Source organism: Fundulus heteroclitus, chromosome 17, assembly GCF_011125445.2.
Source record: "Fundulus heteroclitus isolate FHET01 chromosome 17, MU-UCD_Fhet_4.1, whole genome shotgun sequence".
Lineage (NCBI taxonomy): Eukaryota > Metazoa > Chordata > Actinopteri > Cyprinodontiformes > Fundulidae > Fundulus > Fundulus heteroclitus.
Window position 1 is genome coordinate 9,770,336 of NC_046377.1, and position 14,975 is coordinate 9,785,310.

The following is a 14,975-nucleotide window of genomic DNA, read 5'->3' on the forward strand; positions in this document are numbered from 1 at the left end:
ATATAATTTTCCTTCCACCTAACTTTTTATTTGTTGTATTAGATTATTAAAAAAATTAAACCCAAAACTGAAAAAAATATATATAATTTCCCCTTTTTTATGATATTGGTTAGGTGATTTATTTTCTATTCATGTTTGTTTTTATCTGGATGAACAAGCAGTTATTTGGATTTCCACCCCGGTTTCCCCAAAATGGATAATTGGAGATACAAGATGATTTTTGTGTTGCTGCACCGTGTTTGTTGTTTTGTTTTTTTTTTGTTTTTTTTATCCCACCCATATAAATATGCCATCTCCCTTCTTCTGTCTGTTTCAGAGATGCTTGTCTGCACCCATTTCCCTGCTTTGGAGGATTTTTGTATGGTTGTCTGCCATGTCTGCAGTAAGGTGGTGACTCCTCAGGGCATCCTCACGCATTACGGTAAGACAAAGACGCTTAGGGCCAATCTCGCACACTTCACGGACACATTTAATCAGATAACCTGTGGCGTTACGGCAGCTCGCAGAGAGGTCAAAACACGTCCCGCGCACACGTGGGTAGACGGCCAGATCAATACAATAACCGGTGATTATCACTCCAACCGGTCATTTACGTAAGCACCCAGGCGCCGCACGTTTATGCCCTCCAGTAGTCCGCAGCGGGCCAATGAAAGCTGAGAAACCCTAAATAATTCACAGGTGTAGCCTTGTAAACAACAAGTGTTTTTATCTAACAAATAGCTGCACTCACCAATCGGTTCGCAAGCATGCGCGCTTACCATGGGGCTTTTAATAATTACAGTGCTACCTTCTGCTGATTTACTGAGAAAAGTATTGCAGTGCTTCAGATTAAATAAGTAGAAGCTGTGATTTAACGTGCGGATGGGAAAATAATGTTTAAAGAGGACGATAGCAGCCGGTTTCCAGTACATGTACTGAATGATATATGAATGGACTCCAAGCTGGATCTGTGTATTTGCCATCGAGACATCGGTAGTGATTTTTTTTTGCCGTAAAATATCTTTAAAATACAGGTTTGCATGTAGTCCCTTCCAGAGGTATTTATAGCCGTTTTACACTGCAGCCACAAACTTCTGTTTGTTTTTTTCATTTAGTAGATATAATCTTCGTAGGTTATGTCTGTCCCAGAATTCCCAGAGACATTTGTACCCGATCTGAATGAAACGGCTTAGGTTCATGCAGATTTGACAGAGATGGTGTGAACAGTGATATTCGACTTTTGACATAACCTCTTGACACATGAAAGCTAGGTTTGTGCCATACATCACAGGTGCAGTTGCTGTCGTCTCGATTGATTCTTCTGCGTGAGCTGTGAATCTCTGCAGCTCCTCCAGAGTTACCACAGGCCTTTTGGCTGCTTCTCCAATCAGTGCTCTGATCCGACCTGTCAGTTTAACTCTTGGCAGGTCTGCCGACTCATTTCCATTCCAGATGAGGGATTGAAAAGTGCTCTCAGAATTGAAGAGAATATTTGCACTTAATTTTACTGGATATTTTTGAGTCGTATTACAGTAAAGGGGGCTAAATATGTCTTTTTTTATTTTAGATGTCAAGAGTTTGAGAACACCCTGTGTCCTTTTTCATGTGCTTTAAAATTCTGGACTACTTTGTTTTGGTTTTTCACGCATGACTCCAGCTATGTGAGGTACGAATACTTTTGCAAAGTACCGTGTATAGAAATCATAGTTGATGATCTGCATTGTTAAAACGCATCACCCTTTGAGACGACAGAGATCCAGTCAGAGACCCGGTTCCTATTGGGTCTGGAACCCGACCATCTCCAGCTTCTTGTTTGTTTTTGATCGCGGCTCCACTGAGCGTGCTCGCATCTGTCCGTGAGCTGCTGCATCGGCCGTTTGTGTGAGCTGATCTGAGCGCGTGGGGGGGGGTTACGCACACGGTCACGCTGAATGAACACACACACAAACAGACTTTTCCTCGGTCTGGCCAGCAGAGTTGCACACACTCACATCCTCACTTTCTGTTTCTCGGCAGAAGGAGGTCAGGGCTATTGTGAAACGCACACTCACAAATAAACTCCTGGCAACCACTGTTGTTCCGTCCCTACTCCTGCCCCTTGCAGACCCCCCCCCCCCCCCCCCCCCTTTACTCTTTCTGGCAGAGTTTCTGCTTGGTCGGCTGACAACAGGTCTAAAGCACATTGGTGCACATCAACACACGCACAGTTAGGCGAGGGAATCGGCGATTGTCTCCTAAAGCGAAACGATTCTTTTCATTCTACGATAAAATTCAGGACACTGGCAAAGAAACCTTTAGAGTTTTACGTATAACTATAGCTATTTACTGCCTTTCGGCTACTAAAAATAAATATAATAGATAAATGGTCCACCTGACCTCTGCTGAGTGGATCCCCTTTAAGAGCTCCCCCTGTCTTGATAGTTTTGATACTTTGACGCGTTTCCTTCTAAAGTTGCACATCCTCACAAGCACCGCGCCATTGTTCCCCGCTGGGATTCTGACTCTAAACGCTGCGCCCCGAAGAAGCGTCCGGTTTGTTTTTCGCGTACATTCATCGAGGGCTCAGCTTTCGTGCTTGACCTGCACATCTGAGCGGCTCTAAGGCTTTAGATCTACACACAGCAGGGAGGAGCAGGCTGGCTCTTGGTTCCGCGCGCACAGTTTGCCGCTCCTATCTGTTACATTTGAACACTGGAGTGATCACAAGCGGCCAGATGCTCGCACGTGATACGTTTGAAGGAAGATCGTAGAGCATCGTAAAATGTTTTTATTTTATTTTAAGACTTCATCCCATTGTCTAAAACATCCATCCAACCAACTGTGTTTTCCAGATTTCCATCCGTCCACTGCAGAAAACGTCCCCCATAAATTAATTGTGAAGTTTTGCATTTAAACTTGAGAAAAAGACTAAAAAAGGACAGAGTATTCTGGAAGTTTAGTCTTATAAAACAATGGAGTAAGCTAAGCTTCCCCCTTATCAAAACTGTTGACTTTTTTTTTTTTTGTGGATGTATTTAATTCTCCTCAGAGTAAAGCAGATATGCATAGTCTTAGCATAAGTGTCCCTGTGGGATATAATCTAAATCCCCAACGTTATGGCGTTAGAAACACATATTCTCTTGAGAGCTTTCAAAGACCAAATGTGCAAATAAATGCTCAAAATATTTAAGTTTTAAAGCTTGTTATTGCCTGATCATGGAGTAAAAGAAAATTCAGTGTATTTCTTCCAGTTTTCATCTGCTCCTCTTCTCCTCCTCCTTTGAGTAAGTTGAATGAGCAATGAAAGGGTCATGTTGTGTCTGTCGGTGGGAGCGTCTTTCCCTCTTTTCTCTGCGGCTGTGGATTTATTGAGCTTAGAGGCAGATCAAATCAATTCTGGATATCTTTTCGGTTTTAGCATGCCCCTAACTTGACAAGCGTTGTGCTTCTGAGTTTGATTGTGTTGTTGTAGAAGTTTGTAGCTGTTCACGCCTCTTGCCGTACAAGTGTTGGTGGTGAAATTTGCCTTTAACCACAGAAGCAATTTAGGACATGCTGTTGTGGGTCTGTTAAAGCTGGTTCTTAATTTTTATTTCTGTTGTTTTTGTAATTAGAAAAAAGCCAATTGGATAGAAACCGTTTTTGTTTATCCTCATTGATGACCTATTATGTGATTCCATATTTAGGGTAGCAGCTTCTCTGAGGTCTGTTCACAGTGACGAATCCAGCATTCACTTGCCCTGAAAGTTATTCTTAGGTATTTTTGTTTCTTTAACATCTTAGAGATTTTAATTCTTCGAAACTGACTGAACATGAAAATGCATTCTGCCTAAAAGACACCGCAACAAATAAACGTTTAAGATGGCAGAGATGAAAGGTTTCCTATGGACAGGGTCAGCTATTGGTTAAAGGGAGAATATCATGCAAAATCCACATTTTTAGCCCCTAAATACAGTTTATCATTTTAACTCTGGCTATTTGTAACATTTTAATAACCTTTATGATATTTCAGATATCTAATTTTATGCCTAAAGACAATTTTCTGGCATTCATCACCTAATATAGTGTAATTACAGCAGGGACTGTTTTTTTTCTTTGTTTTTTTGTTTTGTTTTTTCATCTAGAGATGCTGCAAAATAGAACAGCATGTCATCAGCATAGCTATAAAAATAAAACGTAATGTTTTATTATGACTGCAAAATCGAACCAAATGAAAACCTGAAGTTATCTAAATCTAAAGTTTAAGATGAGAGCAAACTATTGCTAAAGCTTCACATAAAACAGCTAGAAAAGTGATATATACATACAATTATTTTTAGGCTGCTCAGGAGATCTGTGATCTTGCAGCAGGGATTTAACTAAGTCAAAATAAGTGGCTTTGATTCAATTATATGGTTGTTGTTTTTTCTGGAAATGTGTCTTAATTTGTTTTTTGAAGCTGTATTTTTGCTGAAAATGAATTCGCTATTTGACAGATTTAAATATAATCTTTCTTATAAAATCAAGATATTCTTAAAGTGGTAACTTGGGAGGTTTTGTTGTGATTTTTATCCAAATCACAGTGTCTCAGGTTAATATAAACCAGGGTTTCCCGCAGCGCTATCTTGGCGTGGCGGCCGCCTCGCCAAACTCACGCCCCCGCCACGCCAACGTTCCCAAAAAAAAAAAAAAAAAAAAAAGTGTGACGTTAACACACGCGTGCGTGAATGGCAGGGAAAAAACACATGGATACCCCTCGGTCTGCGGAAGGAAAACGTGTCGTCGTCCCCCCGCCCCCCCCCCCCCCCCAAACTTACCGCCTCGCCTCATCAAATTCCTGCGGGAAACACTGTAAACTGTAGTTTTGTTTTAAGTATTAAACAGTTTATTTATTTATTTTTGCAGCTTCATGGAAATGCTATTCTAGGAACTGAAACATCTGTTTCCATGAGGATATCTGTTGTGTAAACTAGTACAATAACGGCGCTGTTAGTTTATTCAGAACGTCAGGGTGCTGTTAAGTCTGCAGCTGTGGTCGAGCAAACACTTAATGACTGATAGAACTGGAGATCACAGATGTTGGCTCTGATTTTCTCATGCTTCTGTCTCTCCTGCTTCATTCCCAACATAAACAAACTCCGCTGAACTCTGAGAGCCTACTTCCTTGTCATTTTCTGGCTCCTCCCACAGGATTAATCCAAGACCAATCGTTAGCCAGCAGGCCCAACAGCATGGCCATAACAACAGACGGAGAGGAGAGAGAAGCAGGGATGGCACTCTTGTGGTTAATGGCTTAGTGTCCTTGCTAATTGATTGTCCCATATGAATTGTCACGGTTGGCTTCTGGTTGACTGTTTGTCCTCTATCTTGGGTTTTTGAGAGAGAAAATAAGTCATTTAGTAATTTTTTCTAGTTAATGCAAGGAAGAAAAATACTTTTCATTTTCTAATATCACTTGTTTCGAATGTTTTTACCATATTCTTTGGACTATAAGGCGCACTGAAAAGCGTTAGTTTTTTTCTCAAAAATTGATGGTGCGCCTTATATATGAATAAAGTTGTGCTTACTGACTGATTTTATGTGTGTACAATGCGCTCAAAATGTGTAAGTGCTACTTTGGTAAGCAACAAAGCAGCTCCGCTCAATAGATATTCAGAGCATTACGGTGCACTGTGTCACTACCTGATAGGGACTCATGAGCTGTCTACAAGACTGCCTGACTGTAATGTCGAAACTAGAAGTGCATTCATACAGGTACGTGTCACACTATAAACTTTTTAGAGGCAACAAGTTTTTAAATCAAACTGTTTTATATGTGACACTGAGCTTAATACACTTAGCTGCTCCTAGCAGGCGGTTGCAACGACACGCATCATCACAATCCCTCTCTGTTCTCACTGACAGGTGGGAGCCTGCTGGAAAAAGAAACGGCTCTAGGTGCTCAGCTAGCTAATCACACATTTTACCATCCAATCTGCTGCTTCATCCCACTGGCAGAAAGTGGGGGAATTGTAGGAATTTGTCACAAGAAATGTAGGCTATAGCACGCTCGACTATGAAGGGTAAAACGTCCGTGGACAGTCAGTAATTCAATCTAAAAGTTGTTTATTTTGGCCTCATGTTAGAAACAGGGCAGTGTAGTCCTACTGCTCTGTCATCCCGACAGAGACAGATGGCTCTCCCTTTAGGAGAGAGCTATGTACGTGGAGGGGCGGAGTGATATTACACAATTGGGAAGAATATTTAGGGCGCCTTATATGGGCCTTATGGTCCGAAAAATATGGTCCGAAAAATACGATAAGTTATATCAAATCAGTAATATCAAATTTTATTAAAGCCGTTTTTTTTCTAAATGTCCTGGAAGGAAGCTTTCCAAAACATTTTATTCCCTTTTTTTATTAGGTTTAAAAATATATTTCCTATAAAGCCCTGTAGCATGTAGAATCTGGATGCAAAGCTCCCGCTTTTAGTGACATTTTTTGTCTTTTTATGAGCAGTTTCAACATTTATTTGTCCATATTGGAATATAACATTAGTATCAAACCAATAACCAAGGTCTCTAATCAACTGGAAATAAAATGTAGGAACAGCGGTGTCAGCATTCATTTAAAAACATATTTTGGATCCCCGTAGACTAAACTCCTTCTTTAACATCAACATGGATAAGCCAGATGCCTTCTGCTGAAATGTTTTATAGTCGGATGTATTGCTGGGCAGTTATACAATTACAATATTATGAAGTAACAGAAATTATCCTAATGATAAAGGTTTTTTATTTTATTTTATTTAATTTAAAAAATGTACATGGTTGCCTATCAGGCCAGTGTAGCCAGTGGTGTAAACTTGATTAGTGTTTTTTTTTTTTTTTACCGTAAAATGCAATCTTGCACCCTTAAACCTTACTGCAAATTAGTTTTGTTTGAACATTACTATGCTGACTGTTTGACAAAAAGTGCTGTTCTAACTACTTATGCTGTAATTCTTAATTTTTCACTAATCTTATGGGAATTAGGTTTTTAGTTTGACCGTTTTTAAAAATAGGTATACATTTTTTATTAATAATGTATATATTTTATTCATAAAACAATTTCATTTGGGTAAAAGAATAGACAGATGCGCAGACTCAGCAACTTGAACTTGTCTGTCTGTTCTTTGCTGCTGCTTTAAGTTGTGTGAAAACGTGTGAATAATGGTGTGAAATTTGTGCTGCATGCCAGTGAACGCCACGCTGGACTTTAACCCTGCTGTTCTGAATACAGCTGCCCCCGCTGGTCGTGTGCCTCCAGTGGTTTATTTACACACCTGTCCCACAGAAAAAGGCACAAACACAGGAAACTATCCCGGAAAGAAATCAAACTGGACTTGTAGAGCTAATAGGTACATGAATCTTTGAATCAGCTCTGCGTAGACTGACTCGGTGCGACTCGAAACCATTTTCACCTGAATCCACTTGGGAGTTATATTTCTACAACAAAGAATTGTGATCCGAGAAACGCTGTACGCACCCCAACGCTGTCACCCACAGCCCACCTCCACACGTTCACTCTGAACAAACACGGTGTAGGCTTAGGCTCTCTTCTGTTATGCCCTCATGCCTTTTTTCCGTTGTCATTAAGTGGCTGTTCGGCTCTGCCGCGTGCTGCTTCCGGGCTAAATCAATAAATATGAATAAAGATGCATGAAGAGATACTTTTATTAGTGCCGGGGCAGACAGTAAAAAGGAAACAAAACCAGACTTGGTTCTTTTGAGCATTACTAAAAGGACTTATCATGTAACAAAAGAACATGAAAGCCTATATTTCTGTCTGGCGTGTTTGGACAAATTGATATTTAATAAGTTTTGATAATCCTGAAAATCCAAGTATTTAATAAATAATACAAACTGAACAACAAACCTTTTAATTTTTGTTTGGAAAATAGGAGTGGGGGGATGCTATTTCTGGAGCAGAATAAACAGGGTCTCCCCCCGCATTTATTGTCGCTCACAATGTCTAAAATTAAAACAAAACATATCACCTCAGATGTACATGATTAAAACGTTTGTTTCTCACCCTTTTTGAAGGTTTGCCCCTGTTTAGCAAGAACAGAAAAGGCTTGATCTCCTCTGTTTCCACCTAATTTTTAGGGACCAAAAAGACTTTATCCCCCGAAGGAGGAGAAGGCTGAAGTAAACCAGAGAGGAATAGAGGAGAAAAAACATTTAGGCATTTATAAGCTAACATTAGGATCTGAAAATGAGTTCTGTAACTCACATGGAGCCAATGAAAGGAGGACAGGGTAGGTGAGTTAAAATACTTTTGAATAAGCTGAAGACTGGCAAGGGATGCTTGACTGACACCAGCATGGAGTGCACTGCAATAGTCGTGACCAGTTAAGATAAAGGGATGTATTATTCTCTCTAAGCCATGCTTCCAGAAAACTGGCTTAAGTCTGGCTATTTGCTAGTCAACAGGGCTGATCTCTTGATTAAATCAGGCAATTATTTTGATTTAAAGAGGTCTAAGAAGAATATGAAACACAAACTAGTCTCCAAGGGTCAAGTTCGCTGCTAAGCTGGCCCTAAGAGGGTAAGAAAAGTGTACAAAAGCCCAAAAATCTGGTCCAGGCCTACACCAGGCTCTTGCTCTTGTTGATATGAAAAGTACCCGCCTCTTATATCAGAGAGAGACTGAAACAAATTAAGAATTGGGTGTTGCTACAGTCCTCTTCATAATCTTGAGATCGGAGTAGAAATGAAAAGTAGTTGACTTTGATGCTAGTAGAGTTATTAAGAGAGCATCAAAATTCAAAAAGAAAAACCGCTAGCAAGAGACAACCACATCCAGGGGGGAAATGATTGAAAACTGCTTTTAAACTTAAACAAGGTAGTCATCAGTTAATCAATAATATACGTCCGGAGCTTTACAAAGTCGGTCTGTGGATAAATCTTGTTTTCATTTTCTGCCAGCCATTCACATTTTCATTAGCATGTTATGGCAAAGGCAAAAAGTCTTTTAATGTAGCAAAATTATGGAGTAACACTCGCAAGGCCTCTCCTTTGCTGGTAACGCACCATTACTAGCAAGATTAGAGGCAGCAAGATATTTAAAATTTCTTGATCTATCCCAATTAGCTCGGGCCAGTATAGTCAAGTGGAATGCCCAAAAACATCCAATTGAAGGCCCTACCTGATAGCAGCCCCATATCCATAAGACGGCATCGTCGAGAGACAGAACATAACGCGTCTTCTAGGGCTACATCTCTTTCCACGCCAAACGCTTGCCCTATTGGACACTGCAACAGAGCCTTAAAGGTATATAGCCTCGTTATATGCTTATAAAAAAGACCAAAAACCATTTGATCATGATAAAATAAAGTTATATATTCACCAAACCTCCATCCTGATAATGTTTTGATGGTCCTTTTGTGGATAAATATAGCCCCAGCACCAGGTGCGATGAGCAGATATAAACAGACATGGCGGCATCTACCGGCAGTATCGCAGAACTATCATAATGCCGGTTTGCTTAATTAATAAATCAATTGTAAATAACGCCGGACCAAGCCTAACCCTCTGCAATGCCCCGCAGTAAAGCATCAGCTCAACGTGATTGAAGACCAACCCTTACTAGTTAAATTCACTGATCTACAGAAACTTTAAGAGCCTCATATCAGAACATTTACTCATGTCAGTCAACTCTACGGTCACATCTTAGCAATCAGCAGGTTCATACTTTATTCCCAGCAACATTCCAGTCTTTTCGGTCTTGGAATCATATTTATTTATTTTTGTTTTTGTTTTTTCGTTCTCCTGGAGATGCTAATAGCCGTTAACCGCTTCCTTGTTTTATACCGTGGCTATGCAACTTTTAAGCATGAAACATTTGAAGTGTGGAAGACAATGTTATTTTCTGTTGAGAGAAAAATGTAACCTGGACATTCCTGATTGCTTCCAGCGATAATGGCACGAAGAGGAGAGTTAACTGTATATGATTTCTATAAGACACAGTGGAACAGGCTCCATCATAATCTTGAGCCCTTTTTCTTCAGTGGTCCTTCAGGTTGTGTTGGGATGTCAAACTACAGCCGGGTGGATGGAGATGTTGAAGCTGATATGCCCCCAAACTGGTGATGCTCATCAATGGGTGACGACTGGGGTTTTCAGTCATACTTGTCTGACAAAGGCCTCCTGCCTGGACAATGTTTTCCATCTTCTGGCCCATCCCTCAGCTTCCCCTGACCTAAATCCCATTAAAACCGCTGAGGGACGCATGGCATAGGAGGTTTAGAAAAACAGACATTGCATCCTGACCATGCATGTCCGCCAACTTACAGAAAAACATTCTCATCAAATGTGTCTGAATTAATTTTGGAATCGATCAATAAGAGCAATAGGTCTTCTCACCATTACGTCTTTCATTGACACTTTCATTTTCAGACTTTAGGCATAAACTATTGTTAAAAAGTAATTTGCCCACCCCATTTCTTTTTGCTTCTTTCTCCCTTCTTCTTGAAGCTCAACTCAGTCGAGTGAGGTGAAATGTGATTTCTTGCAACATTTGCCCTGGCGTTAAGAGATTGAGCAGGAGAATTGGAAAAAATGTACTCATTGCATATGTTTAACTAAGAAAAGCTTAGGAAGGTATTTGATAGCACAGCTTTGTTTCTAAGTGTGCCCGCGGAAAAAATTTTAAGCACTACAGTGTCTCTTACCCTTGGTCCTCCTCCTGCTACACGGAAACTGCTGGGTTGCGCTAATCTTTGACAACGCAGAGTAAAAGACTAATAATGAGAAACAGGTTTTTAGTGCATTAGAAAAGAAAACCATCCTCAAGTTAAGTATTGTGGACAATGTATGATGCTATCGGCTTATTTCTCTTCAAAAAACACTGGAGAAGTGCATGGCATCATAAACTCTGAACTACCAGGACAATTTCTATAAAAACTTGAAACATCTACCAGAGAACTGATATTGTGTCTTTCAGCAGCACAACGATCCAAAACATATGCCCAAGTCCACACAGAAATGGATCCCAAGACTCAAAACGTTACTGTGATTTAATAAAAGACTAATGTATTTTAGTGCTTCCTTTCCGTCTTGGGTGGTGGTGGTGGGGGGGGGGTGCCATGTGTGGTTGGTGGTTGGTTCTGTATCCACAGGGTGTTTTTTTGTATGTTTTTCTCACTTTGCTTGTGGGATGTTATGGATATTTTTTATGAACTTGAACGTATATATATATATATATATATATATATATATTAGGGCTGGGCAACGATTAAAATATTTAATCGCGATTAATCGCACTGATTAATCGCGATTAATCGCGATTAATCGCATTGTATTTACAAACTCCAAGAATGAATTCAAAAGTAGTGTAAAGAGCACTTTTATTTTAATGTTCTGCTGCCATATGAACAAAAGTGTTGTAACATTTGTAGCACTTATCAGTAACACATATTTAGTGTAAAGCTCAACTTAAACATGTAAAACAAAAAAATAGCAATAATAATAAATTAAAGCTTATTGCCACTGACAGGGAATTCTCTTTATGGGGAAAAAATCTACCAAAAACAGGCAATTTCTGAGGTAACAGCAGGGAGCAGCATTACCATTTTATGTTCAATACCAAAGTTTAACTTGGCAGTGGTTCCAACTAACTTGTTTCTGTCATATTCCATGCTGGAAGAACTTTAAACTGAAATGCTTGCTAACTCGATATGCTTGCGTTTATTTGACGTTGACACGCGGTTTTTTGTTGTTGCTTTCTCGCGCGCATATAGTGAATGGCAGGGGGAAAACAGGCAAAAATACATGGATACTTTGAAACGAGAAGCGACTTCACCGACGGCGTCGATGCAGACCCCCCCCCCCCCCCCCCGCTCCGCTCCGCTCCGCTCCGCTCCGCACAAAACTTGTTCCGGCCGCCAACTCACCGCCTCGCCTCGCCTAAGCTCGCTCGCGGTACCTGCGGGAAACACCGCCTTCCGCATGTCAGCTGTGTTTTTTTTCCGGCCAGCACCTTTCTTCCTCTTTGAATCTGAGGCTGGGCTGACAGCGAGGTTATTGGCGCATTATCGCCACCTACTGTTCTGATTCAAACCCCTACACCGCAGCAACAGACCTTCACAAAATAAAAGCATGTGACCAACATGCGTTAACGCGCGTTAAAGAAAATATCGCCGTTAATAGTCTAATGAGTTAACGCGAAATTAACGCGTTAACTTGCCCAGCCCTAATATATATATATATATATATATATATATATAGTGGCTTTGATTTGCATGAATGTGCAGGTGGGGAAATTCTTTTATTCATTCTTAGATTTATTTGTTTATTTGGACCTTTACAGCGGTCACCTCGACAGTCAAATTGCTTTATAATACAAAACATAAAAATCTGTAGAAGAAATTGATAAAACAAATGAGATAAATGACTTTATGGCTTTTGTGTGCTAGTGATTGAGAACACGGCTTTCCGAGGCAACGCTGCTCCCTTTTCACTCCTTTAACTGAACAGTAACGTTTAGCCCCTCTTTACCCTAGCTTTTTTTTTTCTCTATTAGTACATTTCAATGTTGCAGCTTCCTGCACATTTTGATTCTTATCACCAGGCAGGAAGTTCAGTCTGAAGTCTCACAACACCTTTGTGCACACAGATACATTTCTTTTAACCTGACTTCGATATTTTGATCTTCGTTGCCTAAAAGACATTTTCTGTACGTGTAGTTTTTTTTATTTCCCCCCTACACTATATTTCTGAGAATTTACAACATCTTCACCCCCTCTGTTTTCATTCAGGTAGCTGGGATATAGTTTCCCTGTGAGACAGACACAGAGAGAGACAGTCCTGGACCACACACCCCCAACCCCCTACCCACCCTGCTCCCACAAAGACATGCATAGCAAAAACCGTAAGTTAAGCTCCTCTCCTCAGCCCCCAGAATCCTTCACACACACACACACACCCAGCAGACTTGTGATTTTTTTATCATTATTATTTTTTTTTATTTTCTACTGTATCCTGGCAGCTTGATCTCAAGCATTCTGATCAGATCTGGGTCAAAAGAGAGTAATTATTGTGGCCTCTCGTCTGATTTACATTAGTAAAGTGGCGTTCATCAGATAAGTACACTTCAGATTAAGGTGGGCACGTTGCTAATTAGAGGAAAGTGCCGAAAGCTGATCTGGAAACGGTGCTGAGGCACAGTTTTGCTCTCTGCTGTGCCAGTCTTGCTAGAAAGCAGCAAAAAAAAAAAAAAAAAAAGTCAGTAAATGACTTTCAGTGTTACGTTCAAGTGCTCATTGTCAACAGAGCAGAAAACGAAGCACTCAGAATGTCCCTACTGGTTTTGCATGATTGCAGTACAATGCAAAAGTATTCATATCTATTGTATCTCTTGGGTTTTAAAACTGTTTTACAAATACATAATCTGAAAAGTGTGGCAGGGTATTGTTTTTAGCCCCCTTCACTGTGAGACCCCTAATGATACCTCGGCTTCAGAAGGCAGCTAAATAATTTCCTTTGTGTTTATACCACGAGTCAGAACCTTGTGGACAGGCTTGTCGCGGCGATGGCAGCTGCACACCTTTTGACTTCTCTTTTTCCAACTTTCGGCCATTCTTCTTTGCAAAATAGCTCTGGCTCAGTCAGCCTGGATGGAGAGCCTCTATGAACATCCAATTTTCCAGGTCTCACCGCAGTACCTCAGTCGGACTTTGACCTGGCCATTCTAACACACCAATTTGCCTTGATCTTAGCCAACTCCGCTGTTGTTTGCATCGCCACAGCCTGGCGCTGGCACCGCCGCGTTTCACCGTGACGGTGACGTGTTGAGCGCGTTGGAGTTTAGCCACACATAGATCACCTTCTCCCACGTAGTTGTTTTGTCTCCTACATGGATTGTAGAAAATGGCTTTCTTCTATAAAGGCTAGATTTGTTGTGTTAAAAACGGGCGACAATATTAAACTGCCTACCTTTTTCCTTGTAATAGTTTATTTACTTTATATTGGCCTATTTCGTAAAGTCCCAGTACAACAGATTGAAGTTTATTGTTACTATTGTTACTATTGTTAATATGCACAAACCTCTTGGGGTTATGAATACTTTTGCATGGCTCGGTATAAAGAGTGTATTTTCCTTATTTTTGTGTGTGTGTGTGTGTGTGTGTGATAGTTATTCTTTTACTCACCCCCATGATTAAGTCATTTGTTTCGTTTTTGTTCTTGACTTGTTTTAGAGAAGCGACACAGCTCCCCGATGCCCTCCAGGACCCCCCTGGTTCCGATGAAGCCCAAGGCGCCTGCAGTGGCCCCCGCTGTCGCTCCCAGCCCGGGGGACACGCTTGCATTCAGGGTCCCCAAAGATTACCCCCACTCCCGCTTCAGCAAGGCGCCGCTTGCCGTCTACCCGCCAAAGGGGGCGCGGAACAAGACATGGTTTGTGCCTGCTCTCACTTTCTGTTCGATTTCATTCCTCAGCGAATGTTTGAGCAACTCGGTCTGACGTCATGCAGCTTTTGCCGTCTTCAAACCATAAATGTGTGCTATTTTTTCACCCTAACCCCTCTCCTTTATTCCCGCCCAGCGTATCATTACCAGTGGTGAGCTTGGAGAAGATGCCCTGTCTGAACCGAGCCGACTCGGCGTCGCATGTGCGCCTCAACTCCTCCTCTTCCTCGTCCTCATCCAGCCTCTCTCCACTCAAGACTCCCTCCTTCGGCCCGCCAGCCTCCCAGCGCTCTAACGAAAAGCTCACCAACGGCCGCGGCGGCAGCGGCCCCCCCACGCCGCGCTCCGTCACGCCTCCTTCGTCCCTGGACCGCCGGCCGAGCCCGGCGCGATCCCCTTTGGACAGGCGGCCGCCGTCGACGCCGTCCCCCTCCCCAATGGACAGGAAGCCCTCCCTCTCGCCCTCGCCCCGGTCCGTTGCTCCGCCAGCGCCGTCGTCGCTCTCGCCCATGGACAAGAAGCAACAAAATGGGACAAAGACCCCTGCAAGGTCGCACAAGAGAGTCTCAGGTGAGTCAGTAGCTAGAAAAAATTACTTTAACCTCTTTTT

The 14,975-nt window shown here is 41.6% G+C and overlaps 1 protein-coding gene across 4 annotated transcripts in view; it reads left to right on the forward strand.

Moving 5' to 3' along the window:
* Positions 1-14,975, forward strand: part of atxn7l1 (ataxin 7-like 1) — a 47,057-nt gene that overhangs the window by 15,826 nt on the left and 16,256 nt on the right. For 3 of the 4 annotated variants that reach the window (XM_021320588.2, XM_012870537.3, XM_036148884.1), the window contains exons 3-5: positions 317-421; positions 14,155-14,353; positions 14,502-14,935. In XM_021320588.2, coding sequence (XP_021176263.2) covers positions 317-421; positions 14,155-14,353; positions 14,502-14,935 — 738 coding nt within the window. Of the gene's footprint in view, positions 1-316; positions 422-12,714; positions 12,828-14,154; positions 14,354-14,501; positions 14,936-14,975 lie in introns of those variants that run through there. The other variant, XM_021320598.2, reaches the window with a different exon arrangement.